The 14,967-nt window shown below is 38.1% G+C and overlaps 1 protein-coding gene across 25 annotated transcripts in view; it reads left to right on the top strand.

Annotated features, from left to right (window-relative positions):
- PAK5 (p21 (RAC1) activated kinase 5) overlaps nt 1-14,967 on the top strand; it is a 255,099-nt gene that overhangs the window by 153,813 nt on the left and 86,319 nt on the right. For all 25 annotated transcript variants that reach the window (XM_015597089.2, XM_015597104.2, XM_015597095.2 and 22 more), the window contains one exon: nt 8,162-8,376. In XM_015597089.2, the coding sequence (XP_015452575.1) occupies nt 8,162-8,376 (215 nt within the window). The remainder of the gene's footprint in view (nt 1-8,161; nt 8,377-14,967) is intronic.

The raw sequence follows: 14,967 nt of genomic DNA on the forward strand, positions 1-14,967 counted from the left end.
ATTTCACAGCTGTTTGGAGGCATCTGCCTGTTGATACTAAAAAAAAAAAAAGAGAGAAAGATGCTTGTCATCAGGATGAGGATAAAATATAATGTTACACTCAATACTCAGGAATCCCTGGATGGAGTTAAGAGATTTCACAATCAACGAAACTCTGGCAATGCAGCAGTTTCCTTTACCTTTAGGCTTTTTCTTCACCCAGAGCTCTCTGGGAATAGACTGTGAACACTGAATTCATATAATCTTTCAATTTAGCAGGTAATATATATGAATGAATGAATGAATGTGTGTGTGTATATGTATGTATGTATGTATATATGTATATATGTATATATGTATATATATCCTGATAGTTCTGTTTCATGAGAGAACTCTAATACAATGCTTATACCATAAGCTGAGGACCTATAAACTAAGACATTCTACAGGAACTAGAAATAGGGGACATTAATTTATGTCTGAACATGGTTTCTTTACATGTCTCCATCTGCTCATCCAATTGTAAACATGAAATTCAACTATCAGAGGAGATATTTCTTTCCCAAGTACAAGTCACATCAGTAGATGTGACTACCACAGAGTTAGGTAGGTTTTGCCAATACTTAAAAACTTTAGCAACTAATGTAGAACAATAAAAACAAGGTTAAAAAGGGTCAAAGATCAGAAGTCTACTCGTGACTTATCTGTATGAACTGCCGCTTCTCAGGCAAGATGAGAATCTAAATAGGCTGGTACCATTTGGAAGCCCAAGTTGTCATCTATTGTATTTCCCAAGGGATAGCAGCTTCTTCAATCATTCCTGAATGGCTACTCTAGAAATATTTTTAAATGATGGTTGGTAACCCTCTTTTTACTCTGCTACCCACGAAAATCAATCTCTTTTTCTGAACATTAACCCCAAAGATGGATTTTAAAAGTTTTATTCGAATGTATTCTGATACATTTTAATTTTAACAAGTGTTCGTGTTAAAAAATATCTCAGGACAGAAATACATGACACATGGTTTACAGAAAAGTATAATATATCCAGTGGTTCCCTGATCTACCTTATGGTAACTCCAAGTTCTGCTTCTCAGAGACCATCATCACATTTCTTGAGTTTTGATCTTTTTTTCCCCAGTTTTTTTTACATATGGCCAAAAATATATGTATGCAGCTATATTTATTTTAGGCATCTCCATCCTTTTATTTTCTGCTACAGTAGAAAGAACTTAGCTTTATTATACAATCTACCCACCTGCCCTATTTTCCCAGTATAATTTTTTGGCTATTTTTGGTTATAGCAGTAAATGGTCCTTATATTTTGTAATTTTTTGTCATTGCTTACTCATGAACCAAGAACTATAATTATGTTTTCGATCTATTCTAGTTTTTGGTTTTCTCAAGTTTCCTGTCATCTTTCTCTTCTTTGTGTAATGGCTTCTTTATAATCTTTCTTTTTTAAAGAGCTTACATTTTGCAAGGTGACATATGTTTTTGTTGTTCATCTCCCAATTCCCTGCTGCTTTATGATGTCACGCAGGTTTTGGGGCCTTCTCCCCCCACCCAGCAACCCGGTACACAATTTTTGGTTTTGCCTAAAATTCACTTTAAGTGAAAGTAATTGCATACTGATAATGGAATGAGACTTTGCAATCAGTTAGTCAAGTAAAGCCTTTAAAAGCCAACTCTGGAGTTACATAGACTTGAATTTCAATCTATTTCTGCCACTTATTAACCATGCCACCTTGGGAAATCAAATCATTTCCCCTCCCTAAGCTTTACTCCCCACACTTGTAAAATAAGAGTAATACCTCCCAGTGCAGTCAATATAAGAGAATGGCTGTAACATGCAGCCTAGACAATCTCTGGATTTCAGGAAATACTCCTTTTATGTTAGCTAGTATTGTTATTGCTGGTGTTGTTTTCAAAAGACTTATGCTTTCTTATTTAGTTATTCTAAGTATTCCAGAAGCTAGGTGAATCTGGAGTTACCTGCATTTGGAGAGGGGGACGTTCAATCTCAGACAGGCTGCCAGGGCCATAGGTCATGCCACGTAGCAGGTGGGACTGGGATTCAAGGCAGCAAGTGCAGGAGAGTGTGTATGAGCCTCTTCTCAGGATGTGGATTGCCTGGGCTTGAATCCCATTTCAGCTTCTTCCTACTTTGGTGAACTTGGGCACCTTTCTTAACCTCTCTAGGCCTCAGTTTTCTTATCTGTATAGTGGGAATAATAATAGTCTTTACAGCATAAATCTCTGTGAAGAGAATACGTGAATGTTTACATACAAAACAGTGTCTGGTCCGTAGGAAGATACTGTGCCATCATCCCAAATGGCCTGCATTGAATAGTCCCAGGTGCTTTTCTCCTGCTTCCTTGTTCTTCTCTGAAACTCTGCTCATTATCTCAACTAATAGACCTGAATCGGGAGATGCTGCATCCAGGAGCTTTCAGACTAGGCATGTGCTTAAAGTAAGACAACCTGCTAAGTAGGGTTGAGAGCTGGGATGTCCTTGAAAGCTAGTTGAGGGTTAAGATGACAGTGAAGATGTCAGAGCATTGTGTTGGAGTCTGGAGATTGGGATTTCCTTTGGTCTCTTCCAAGACACACCTTCCATATGATATGTGGTGACTGAAGCCCTTGGTCACAGCAAAGTTTTCTCTGAGTTTTGCAAGAACTTTCAAAAGCAGGGATTCTGGGGTTTGTTTACCATCTTTCTCTAGGAAAGTAACTATACATTAGCATAATAAAGACTTTGAGAAGTCCCATAAAGAAAATTTATGTAACCCATTGTTTCCCAAACTTATTTGCCTAAGGAATCAATCTCTTCCCAGTTCGCCTTTCACAGAGCTGGTGTTCCCAAGAACATGCTTTGGTTAGTGCTGAGCAAACTAGCAAGGGAATGCTCACAGGTGTGTTTAATAATGAAACAAAGGGATTAGCAAATAGCAGATATTAAGTCTCGAAAAGCTGAATCTTAAACCCTATAGTCAAATGTGAGCTTTTGACTGTACTGAATGCTGCCTACCAAATGGTTCTAGAAGTAGGTCTGCTGGAATCAGGAGGGGGATGAGGTATTCCAGCCCCTGGGTTTACATAGATGCTGAGCAGCAAACGTCTTCTGTGTGAGGGCTTGTCTTGGCTTCCAGCAGTATCAACAGTCCTTCACCCTTACCTGCTCAGTGACAGAGTTCTACTCAGCCCCATAAAAAGGGTCTTTCTGGAGAGACATGAGACCCAAGATACCTCAAGAATCTCATAGTCATCTTCTTAGAGCTCACCGTTCTCACCAACCTGTGTTTCTAAGGGAGCAGGGTTCTCTAAGAAGGGCAGGAGTGATGTGTCCGGTCGAGAAGGCAAGTGCAGGGCAGCAGGGCATTGCCCAGTGATGAAAAGCATGTGCCCTGGATTCTGAGTCGTCAGCTTTGCCAGTTTCGAAGCTCTGAGCTTCTAGAGAATGGAGATATAATATCTCTTGCTCAGAAAAGAGTTAACATAGCAGACCTGAGATTGTATATCTTAGAAAAACCTATTTGTGAGGTTAGCCTGTGGCTGGCATCTGGGAACTTAGGTTTTAGGAGAGTTCCCGACATTCCCTGATAAGAATGGCTCACTGTGTAGTTAATAGATGGTCACAGGGATGGTGGACCACAGCATAGGGAATGCAGTTAGCATTCATATATTGGTTAGGTGGAGGGCCAGGGGAGAGAGGGAGCAGTTGGGGGAATCGTTTTATGAACTATATAGATGTCTAACCAATGTGCTGTATAGTTGAAACTAATTAAAATGAATTTTAAAAATCTAAAACACTGTCTAATAATGAAATTATCACATGTTATAAATGTGAAAAATGATAAAAGCTGACAAAAAGATTAGGAATAAGGCTCACTGTGGCTAAACAGTTTATGCAAACAGTATGGTTTATGCTGAAGCCCTGCTTTCCTTCTGGAGGCTGAAATTTTGGCACAGACAAGGCAGAGGATGCCTCCATGACCAGTACTCAATAAAATCCTCAGGCACTGAGTCTCTAATGAGCTTCTTTGGTGGACATCATTTCACGTGTTGTCACAGTTCAGTGCTGGATGCATTAATTATGTCCTGTGTGAGTCCCCTGGGAGCGGACCCTTAGAAGCTGCACCTGGTTTCCTCCAGACTTTAACCCATGTGCCCTTTCTCTTTTCTGATTTTGTTTTGTACTCTTTGACTATAATAAATCACAGCCATGAATATGACTATATTCTGAGTCCTGTGAGTTCTAGCAAATCAAACCTGGGAGTGATCTTGGGGATCCCCAACATAGAGTTATTGTGAGTTTTAAGTTAGAGTATTTACATTGAACATTTAGCACCATGCCTGGTACAGACTAAGCATAGATATATCAGGGAGAAGAAACCATCTACCAAGCACATCTTTACTTCTATACTGTGTCCCTCTGCTTCACGTTACTAAAAAGTACCAGAATCGCTTTATCTTTCCCCTGAGTGTGGGATACCTCATTGCTATCAGAATAATGACCATCACCAGTGGAATATCACTATACACCATGAAGATTCTCTCTCTGCATTTAGTCAAATGTGAGCTTTCAAGAACGTTGCTTTTAAGATTTGGAATTTTTAAATTTTCCTTTTAAGTTGCTTCCTCCAGAACTCTTTAACTCAAACGTATTAGAATGTGGAACTGTATTTATTGCCATTTAGGTTAAAGTTGCACAGTGTCACAGAATGCAGTGTAGGTAGGTTAATTCAGCTATGGGTTTCCTCTCTACACTGTCTCATTGAAAAATAAGAAGAGTATTAATTCATTGATATTTTCTTTTTTATACTCTCACACGAATGCCATAGCAACCACTGGGAAGTTCACAGTCAGGAAAGGAATAGTAAGACGTTTCTATGCTCATTCTAAAAATATTTGGCCTAGCATTTTCAGTACTTGTTCAGGTATGAATACATATGAAAGAAGTCTTCTCAAATGATTTTTCTAAAATAATTTCTACCTCGTTTTTGTTTTGTTTTTTTTTTTTGTCATACATTTTATTAAAATGTCAAGTGGACTCAGCCAATACATGACCAAATTATATTTTCAAATGTATTTTTATTTTCACTAAATAATACTGAGAGGTGGTAGTTAGAGCCACTTATTTATTTGATGTAATTCCCTAGCCACTGAAAACATTTTAGGCCTTCAACCAACCAGAAAGGAGTGTCACAATGAAGACTCTTCTGAGTTAACACAATTGTGTAACAGCTAAAGTAGTTACCCAGATTGGACATTGTTACATGTGACTTTGAAGCAGCAAAAATAGAAAGAGAAAAACAATTGGACATCTGAAGATGTAAGGTTTAGTTGCATTCCCACAACAGTTATCTTTTTCCATGCAACAATTTGCTCCAAAATAGAATGACTTAAAGCAACAGCCATCTATTTTGTTCTGATTCTATAGGTCGGCTCAGCTGGGTGGCTCTTATGCTGGTTTGACTGGGCTTGCCTAGTGGATACCTGCTAGTCAGCTAGACGACTCTGCTTCCAGGGCTGCGTTGTTGGCTGGGATGACGGGTGACTAGGCTACATGGTCCATCATCCTTTAGCAAGATAGCCTGGCCTCATTCTCATGCTGGCTACTGGTTCTAAGAGCAGCAAGAGGGAAAGCCCCAATGTGCAAGCACATTTCATGCTTGTGTCATGGTTTCAGTTGCCCCATGGGCTACAGAAAATTATATATCTAGGTCCAGAGTCACTGTGGCAGGGGCCCACCCAAGGACATGGATACTGGGAGGCCTAAAATGGCAGGGATCATTCCTGTGACAACTGGGATGCTACAACTGGTTCCTTCACTTCTTTATACTTGGCTTAGGTGTGCTCAAATGTTTAAAGTTAGTTGACCAATATTTATTAATCTACTGTAATAAGGTACTTAATGAATAAAAAATATATACAATCGTGACTTCCAGGAGAAGCAACACCTCAAGGCATTTTGAGCTTTTATAATCTTTCATTAGTTTTTCATTAGCACCTTATGTTAGTTTTCCAAATTAGTCCACAGTAACAACCAGGATAAATGAGAGAATGGACTGATAGAATCTGGAGAGTTAAGGCTGTGATGGATCTGATTGCTGTTGAGAGAATATATATCCAGTGCTGTGATCTGAATGTGTTCTTCCCAAACTCATTTGTTGAAATCCTAATCCCCAAGGTGATGGTATGTGGAAGTGGGGCCTGTGGGAGGTGATTAGCTCATGAGGGTGGAGCCCTAATGAATAGGATTGGTATTCTTATTAAAGACACCTAGAAGAACTCTCCTATTCCTTCCACTATGTGAGGTTACATCATTAAGATGGCATCTAGGAAACAGGTCCTCACCAGACACTGAATCTGCTAGCACCTTAATCTGGGATTTCCAGCCTCCAGAATTGAAAGGAATAAATTTCTGGGTGGTTTATAAGCACCCTTTTTCTGGCATTTTGTTATAGCAGCTTAAACAGACTAGACATCCAAGTTGTGGGTGCAACAGGAGCTTGAGAAAACTGGAAAGCAACAGGAAGATCCTGCTTGCTAAGCAGGGATAAGTGGTTAAAAGAAGAAAAATTTTAATGGAGGAGGATGAAGAGAAGAGAGAGAAATGGAAGGAGGGAGAGAGCAAGAGAAGTTGTTAACATATATAGAGCTGGGAGGTGTGACATGTCAGGGATGCTATTCACTGAATAAATATATTGTTCTCAGTGATTTTATCTGTCAGCAAATATTTCTTGACCCTTTCTTTATGCCAGGCACTGTCAAACAGTAATAAACCAGCAGGAACTATCTCTTCTGTCATGGATCTTACATTCTAGTAGGGAAAACAGACACTAAGCACACTGTTACACATAATTAATTTACAGCAAGTGGGGTAAATGCTGTGAAGAAATTGTACGTAGAGCTGGAGGAAAGTGTATAACCCACCTATTCGAGTCTGAGTGCTGAGATAAGGCTTCCCCAGCAAGGCAACATTCAAGCCAAAACATCCTCATTTAATACGCCCATGACAGTATTGTCAGGATTTCCCAAATGATCATGATTTTCTTGTTCACAATAAATCAGAGAAGGAAAAGCAATTACTCAAGATCACAGCGAATAAGTACTCTACCTGGGATTCAAACCCAGGTTATCTTACAGGTGTTTGTAATACTATAAAGTACACAGTGTCTATTTTACATATTTTCTGGAGGTATCCCGGTCACAGGATATGTTTAAGCTAGGTAAATTACATTATTTAAAACAGGTAAAATACATTGTACAAAGTTCTAAATATATCATACATTGAAAAGTAGGTCTTTCTCCCTGCCTCGTCCCTACTCTCTGCCAGTTCCCTGCAGGCAACGCCAGTCATTTCTCGTATACTTGTCCAGAGGCATAGTAAATACTTGCAGCACCTACCTTGTGCTAGGTATTCTACAAAGTGTTCTACAAATGTTTGCTTGTTTAATTCTATTAATAATTTTACTTGTGAACATAATTATTAACCCCATTTCTCATGTATATACATATTATATTTCTCCACACAAATGTTTTAGATTTTAAATGCACACCGAACTTTCAGATACTTCTCCCTGTGTGCTAGCCAGCTTTTGCTTTAATAATACCACATAACAAACAAGTCCAAAATCTCAGTGGCTAAATTATAAACATTTATTTATTACTCATGAGTTGGCTGTGGTTTGGCTGTGGTTTAGCTGTGGCTCAGTTGGACTTGGCGGCAGTTTGGAGGTCGGATTTGTGTCTGCTTCATGCAACTCTCCTTCCAGAACCTAGGCTGAAGGAGCAGCATCCACCAGAGAGATTTTCATGGCAAGTGACAGGAACACAAGAAGAAAGGTGGAAATGCAGCGACTCCAAAAAAACTTTCACCACAAGCTGGCACTCTGTCTTTCCATCCGTAGTCCATTGGTCAGAGCAGGTCATGTGGCCAAGTCCAAAATCAAAGGGGCAGGGAACTACACTTCATATGGCAAGTGCAAAGAGAGGACAAAAATTCTGAATGAAATTATCTAATCTACCCACCCTGAAAATCCAATTTTCATCTTTTTCAAAAGCTGATATATAGAGGAATAACTGAAAAGATGTAACTGAATGAATTAATGATTTTCCTGTGGTCTTCTGCTGGCAAGATGTAAACAGCTGCCTCTTTTCTGTTTGCATTTCCCAGATTTTTGCATCATGTTTGGAAAGAAAAAGAAAAAGATTGAGATATCTGGCCCATCCAACTTTGAACACAGGGTTCATACTGGGTTTGATCCGCAAGAACAGAAATTTACCGGCCTGCCCCAGCAATGGCACAGCCTGTTAGCAGACACTGCCAACAGGCCAAAGCCCATGGTGGACCCTTCGTGCATCACACCCATCCAGCTGGCTCCCATGAAGGTACGGTGAGGATTCTGTCTTTAAGTTCGCTTAAAAAGCATGTTCTCATCTGATGAAGTGTATCATCTTTATGGGCAAGCTATGAAATGTCTATGCCATGTATTTGTTTTTAAATATCCACAGATTGGCCATAGTTATTCTTCAGTAATTATAATGTTCACCACTTACTGTAAGTTACATGAAAAGGAAACTCAGTTTTTAGATGTGAGATCTTTTTTAAATCAGACATATAAAATGCAGTCACAAAGTAGGAAATATTTATTTCACTTTAGATGATGCTTACTAATTTTTATGCTGAATAATATTATCCACCCCTTCTGGTAAATATTGGTAATATCTTTTGATTAAACATCACATTAGACAAGCATTTGTTGTTTTGCATTTGCCCCCAGAATGTTTAAACTTTTCTTTTATATAAAATTAGTATTAACATATTTTAATAATGATTTTTTATACATAAGCAGATATGTACACATATACATGTTTTATATATGTAATCATATGTATATTTATATAAGTATGTATACATGTGTATTCAGATTTGTCTTTGTAGTCTAAGAGACAACTATTTCAAATAAAAGTAAATCATTTGAATCCTAGAATAGGATATAATTACCTTAAACATATGGCTAATAGATATTTGTTAAGAAACGTTCATGACAATAATTGCATTAAAACAGAAATCAGACCCAATAAATTTCAGATACGTTAAGTTACTACAAAGAGAAACCAGCCATTTCAGGTGTCTTCTACTCTGCAGAATAAGAATTCCATAGACCATCAAATAACTGCCCCCAAACTCCCTATGGTAGTTAAACATTGTTGAAGTCTTATCATCAAATTATCCAATAGATCAGATTCTCATCTATATTTCTTATTAGTAGATATCTGAGCTCCATGAATAACTTAGTCTGTGCTAACACAAATATTGACTATATTGTATTTAAATGACAGGCAAAACAAAAGTGGATGCATTTATTTATTATGGTGACATTGGTTAACGAAATCCAGTAAGTTTCAAATGTACCATTCAACAGTAAGTCATATATTTTGCATTATATGTTCACCGCCCATAGTTAGATTTCTTTCTGTCACCGCATATTTGACCCCTTTTACTCCATCTACCTCTTAGATGAATTTTTTAAAGGATGCAAAGATGGAGCATAGCTGATAAATTATGGGAAATGTTTATAAGCTATCATCTCAGCTGACTAAATTAGAATTGCAGTTCCATCATTCATGCATAGTCTTTCTGTTCTGGTATTGAACTTGTGGATCTGTTTTGCCTAAAGATCAGTATGGAGTCTTCTAATCCTGCATCTTGTGAATTAGATTTTCTGATAGGATTTTTAAACTTTTCAGGCCAGCTAAAATGTAAAATACTTAAAAGATGGATATTTGAGTAGATAAATTTTTTTAGAGACAAAAGGAACCTCCCATTTTCAACAGCTATTGATTGATATTTAATAAAAACTGACAAATTAACCAACTCTACTGGTTAATATTAGGCAATTCCCTATTATTGAACATAATTTTCTCCCTAAGAGAAGGCTAATGCTTAATTAATGACCAAATGGTAGGGAGGGCCACATCTAAAAAGAAGTTGGGATTGGACAGAATTTCCTTTTGGGTTTCATTATTTTTCTCATATCCCAAGTTTTTATAAAACCCAGAAAATAGAACGTGCAGCGTGCCCAGAAAAGTCATCTGCTGTTTATCATCATGGTAAAGGGAAAAATGCCCAGATGAAATGAGGACTTATTTTCTTGCCCTTGAGTGCAATTATTATTTGATGAGACACCCTACAGTCTTCGTGTAACATCCTAACTAAAGGCCCAAGACATACACTGTCTGTCAGAAAGCATATTTATTATTGTGTAAAGATAGAGTATCATTTCACCATGGTTTTCACTTGTCACATCATAGCAGGTCCTGGCCATCAGTGAAGGAAGAAGCTCCCATCTCAGTGATAATCCCTTATTCTCAGTGGACATAGGACTTAAGAGGACCTTCTAGCTCATTTTTCCATCTCCTGGTTGGGCTGGTTCAATATCCTCTCTGACAGAATTTATCATCCACGCCAAGAGTCACAGCAGAGGTTTCCTAAGTGCTGAGCTCTTGAGCCCCATGATTCTGTTACTCTATGGCTTCCTACCTCTGATGCCAAATGTGTGGGCATCCAGTCTGCAGGAAATGAAAATATTTGTTCCAGACATTTAAATGCCAACTGGGGGGTGACTGGAAAATACATCTCAAGAATAGATCCAGCCCTGGAGTTCTGCAAATGAGACCTCAGGCACAGTATTGTCTGTGGAAAAAAAAAAAATTTAAACAAACAAAAAATGACAAAACAATAGTCAGCTAGGCTGAATTTTCTCCGGAAAGAGTAGAGTCAATCAAATGCTTTTAACTGAAGGACACCCAAGAAATCCGTACCTCGTACTCTCACCAAACTCGTTTAGATTGATTCTCTCTCTCTTCAAGTCCCATGAGGACAGATAGCACTGTTGGCAGCTCTTAGACAATGTTGCTGTAGTCGGAAAGAATCCTGCTGACTCTACCAGCCTCTTAGAAAAAGGAAAGTGAAAGTTTCAAGGGGCCAAAATATACCATACAGCTGGGATGATCCCACTCTTCGGAAATGCCTTCTCTGGAGAAATCTTACAAGTCGCTTGAGAATGACATAATATAAACCATGCAGCATATATCTCAGAAGTCAGAACAATCCTTGAAATAAGAAGCTATAAATGAATTGACAGAAAGGGGCGAATAGATAGAGTTGTGCTGTTTTAAAGCCATTTTGGCAAAGTTATTTAAGTAGAACCAACAATTCTAATTTGGTCACGTTGTCCTTTGAAGGAACAAATTAAAGTAAGAAGAGATTATGCCATAAAAGCGGTAAATGGAAGAAATGTATAGTACCTTTTGTTGTGGCAAAGTGCCAGTTCTTCAGTCTTTGTCAGTGAGCTGCAGACAGGCTGGTTCTAAATGGAAATTCACCATTGCAACCAACACTCTCCTCTGATTGATTAGGATTTCAACTGTTTCTTTTCAGAACCTTCATGTCATGCTTACCAGGACGCACCTCTTCTAAGTAGACTGATTTGGATCAGTGTTTCTTGAACTACAGTCCATCAGAATCACCTGGAAGACTTGATAAAACACAGATTGCTGGACCTGTCCCTGGAGTTTCTCATTCAGTAGGACTGGGATGGGGCCCAAAAATTTGCATTTCTATAAGTTTACAGGTGATACTGATGCTTCTGGTCCAGGGACCATACTTTTAGAATCTTGATTTAGGTAGTTATAAAGAAATTTATCCCCTAATGTGTATTCAGCGTAAGTTTACACTGGCCAAGATTTCCAAATTTCAGAAATTTAATCAGAAGCCACAGGTCGACTTGGACTTTTATCAAAAGTTAAAGTTCATGTATCCAAGCCAATATCATGTAGGCAAATTGAGATAACACAAACACCCGAAGGTGAGGGGAGGAGCCCTTTAAAACATTTGGCAAATATCTTTGAGAAACTCATTTTTATATCTCATGTCTTTTCGTCCACAAGGGCAAATAAGCAATATTGCCCAAATTCCTCCTGAATTAGATATGTTTATATAAATGGCAGGCTGAATGGTCACATCTGTTCTTGCTTGATGGTTCTCAGACTTGGGCCTTTAGTAGAATCTCCTGGGGGATGTGTTATAACCCTGATTCTTGAGTCGCCCCCACACCCCCCACTAGAGTCTGATTCGGTAGGTCTGTGGTGGGCCTGATTATTTGCGGGTCTAATGAGCTCCCAGATGATACTGACGCTGCCGATGGGGGTGGGGTGGGGAACATACTTTGCTAAACTGTTTGTTCTATATTCTGGATGAAACTGAAGCTAGAACATAATGATCACCTTTTGTAACAGCCTAGTAGTCATTTGAAAATGTTTAAAAAGTAGGCAGGATAATATTTAAAAAGCCTTTGCAGATTCTACCTAAAGTGAGCAAATAGCGTATCTTAATATTTCCTTCAGATTTTTCATTTCACACAGAACTATAGAAATAATATTAAATACTATTATTTTGCATATTTAAATTTAATGTCATTAAATTTTATTAAAAATATATTCTAAATTGCTTTTTTATTTAACATTGTTTTGAGATAAATTCAGATCGATATGTAGAAAATGAGTTTATTAAAAAATTAATATTTTTATCGTTTTTGCAGTTCTCCACTAAGGGATATTGCCAAGTATTTGCTATTACAATTAATATTGTCATGGACATCTTTGTTCATGTCCCCTTGAGTACACGCTGAGAAGTTTTCTTACAGCTCTTCTCAAAGTGTGGTCCAGAGCCCTGGGGGTTCCTCAGGCTCTTTCAGGGAGTCTGCAAGATCAAAGCTATTTTCGTAATAATACTAAGGCACTGATTGCCGTTTTCACTCTCATTCTCTCCCTCTCACCTGTACAGAGGGGTTTCCTAGAAGCTGCATGACCTGCGTTGCCATCGTTGGTCTCATGCCTAATGGATTGTGTGCTTTGTATTGTTACGTTTTAAACATTTCACAGTTTAAATTTCAAATACTTATGTATTGCTAGATATAACATAAACCAAAGCATTTTGGGGTCCTCTATAATTATAAGAGGTTTTCTTAGACCCAGAATTTTGAGAACCATTATCTTAGGCTTACTTATATCAAATTTGATTATCTGTGGCTTCTACAACTTGCTCATCACATACTGCCCATGGTTTGGGGGGGATTTTGTTTGTTTGTTTGTTTGTTTGTTTGTTTTCTCTAGTTGGCTGGTAATATTCTAATCCAGTAGTCCCCAACCTTTTTGGTACCAGGGGCCAGTGCTCCCATGAGAACCTAACGCCTGCTGATCTGAGGCAGAGCCTAGGAAGTGATGCTAGCGCTGGGGAGAGGCTGCAAATGCAGATGAAACTTTGATTGCCTCCCCCACCCCATTACCCACTGCCATTCACCTCCTGCTGTGCAGCTTAGTTCCTAATAAACCACAGACTGGTACTGGTCTACAGCCCAGGGTTGGGGACCACTGTTCTAATCTATACAACTGTCTCAAAGATAATTGAATATAATATCCCATCCCTTTTACTGGCATAGAATGTAATTTCTCTAAACCAAGAGTTTTGAGGTCATTTTAAATGCCTATATTCTTACTCACAATCCTATTTTCTAATTTCATTTTCAAATCTTAACAATATTCTTTTTGTCTTTTCAAGTTGGAAGAATCATAGAAAACACCAAAGCAAAACTGGAACTCACTGGGTTTGTTTCATCTTAGTGGTCTTTGGTTATTTTATAATCTTCCAAAGCTAAAGTTCTCTCATCTCTATCTCCTCTCTTAGCCATTGCATTAAAAACCACTCTACTGACAAAAACAAGTAAAATGAAGAGAGGTAAATCCTCAGCTCTGGCCACCCCATTCTTAAACACTTGTACCATTGTTTTGTTTTTTCCCTTATCATAATTTATGTTGAAAGCTCATTAAAAAATAGAATCTACCAAAATTACTCTATAATTCTCTACCCTTTCTTGTCATGGTTCACAATTCTGCATTCAGGATTTAAGTTTTCAAAGTCATATCATCCTTCTGAGTCCTATTTCCATGGAATTCACTCTTTTCTTGAATATTTTAAAACACAGGGCCACGATTTAAGGTATTCTGGCATTATCTCCCTTTGAGCCAAGATAACAAACTCTCCTAAGGTTCCTTCTCATCTTCACCTCACTGGTGTGCTCTTTTTCATTGGTAAGAATAAGTCTAGAGGGGCTATTTCTTTTAATTTTTGCCTCTACTTTCTGAGAGCTGTCAAGGAATTCAAACTGTGTATCAGATAGTTGTCAGGATCTTAGAAGAATGAGATTCCTAGGAATTCTGAAACCTGAGAGCTGCCTGCTCATGACTTTTCTGGCTTCCATATCTGTTTTGTGTCTTATAACTTGGAAGCCTCACTCTGACCTTCAGCTGGGCTGAGTGGCTTCTGTCCTTTTATTTTCATCCTGATGTTTTCCACTGGAGTCCTTCTGAAGCTCATGGATTCCCCACAGTTTTCTTAGCCAAATGAGTCTATGTGGTTTCACCTCCTTCTTTTAGATCTACTAAAATATAATGTTAGTGTAGAAACTCTTACAACATGAAATTCAATGCCCTGACGTTCACCCAGCTGGACCTTTAGAAATGGAAAGAGATTTTGAACCCAGGCAGCCTGAACCAGAAACTGTGGTCTTAACCACTTACTCCATAGATGGCGAACACACAGTGTCATCAACAGATGACGTATTATTGAATTATACACTTGAAATCTATATAATTTTATTAAGCAATGTCACCCCAATAAATTTAATAGAAAAATAAAAAATAAAATGAAATTAGCTCTAAGTAAAATAATAATTAGTAATAATAATAATAATAATAATAATAATAATAATAGAAAGAGGAGGACCCAGGAGTCAGCACACTGTTATCCAAATCCATGATCTGCCAATTCACAAACTGCGTGGCTTTAGATAAGTTGCCTATCTACTTTCTTGAACAGAAGTTTCCTTAGCTGTAACATGAGGGCACTGATTTTTTTTT

This window comes from Pteropus alecto, unplaced genomic scaffold, assembly GCF_000325575.1.
Source record: "Pteropus alecto unplaced genomic scaffold, ASM32557v1 scaffold45, whole genome shotgun sequence".
NCBI classification, from domain to species: Eukaryota; Metazoa; Chordata; class Mammalia; order Chiroptera; family Pteropodidae; genus Pteropus; species Pteropus alecto.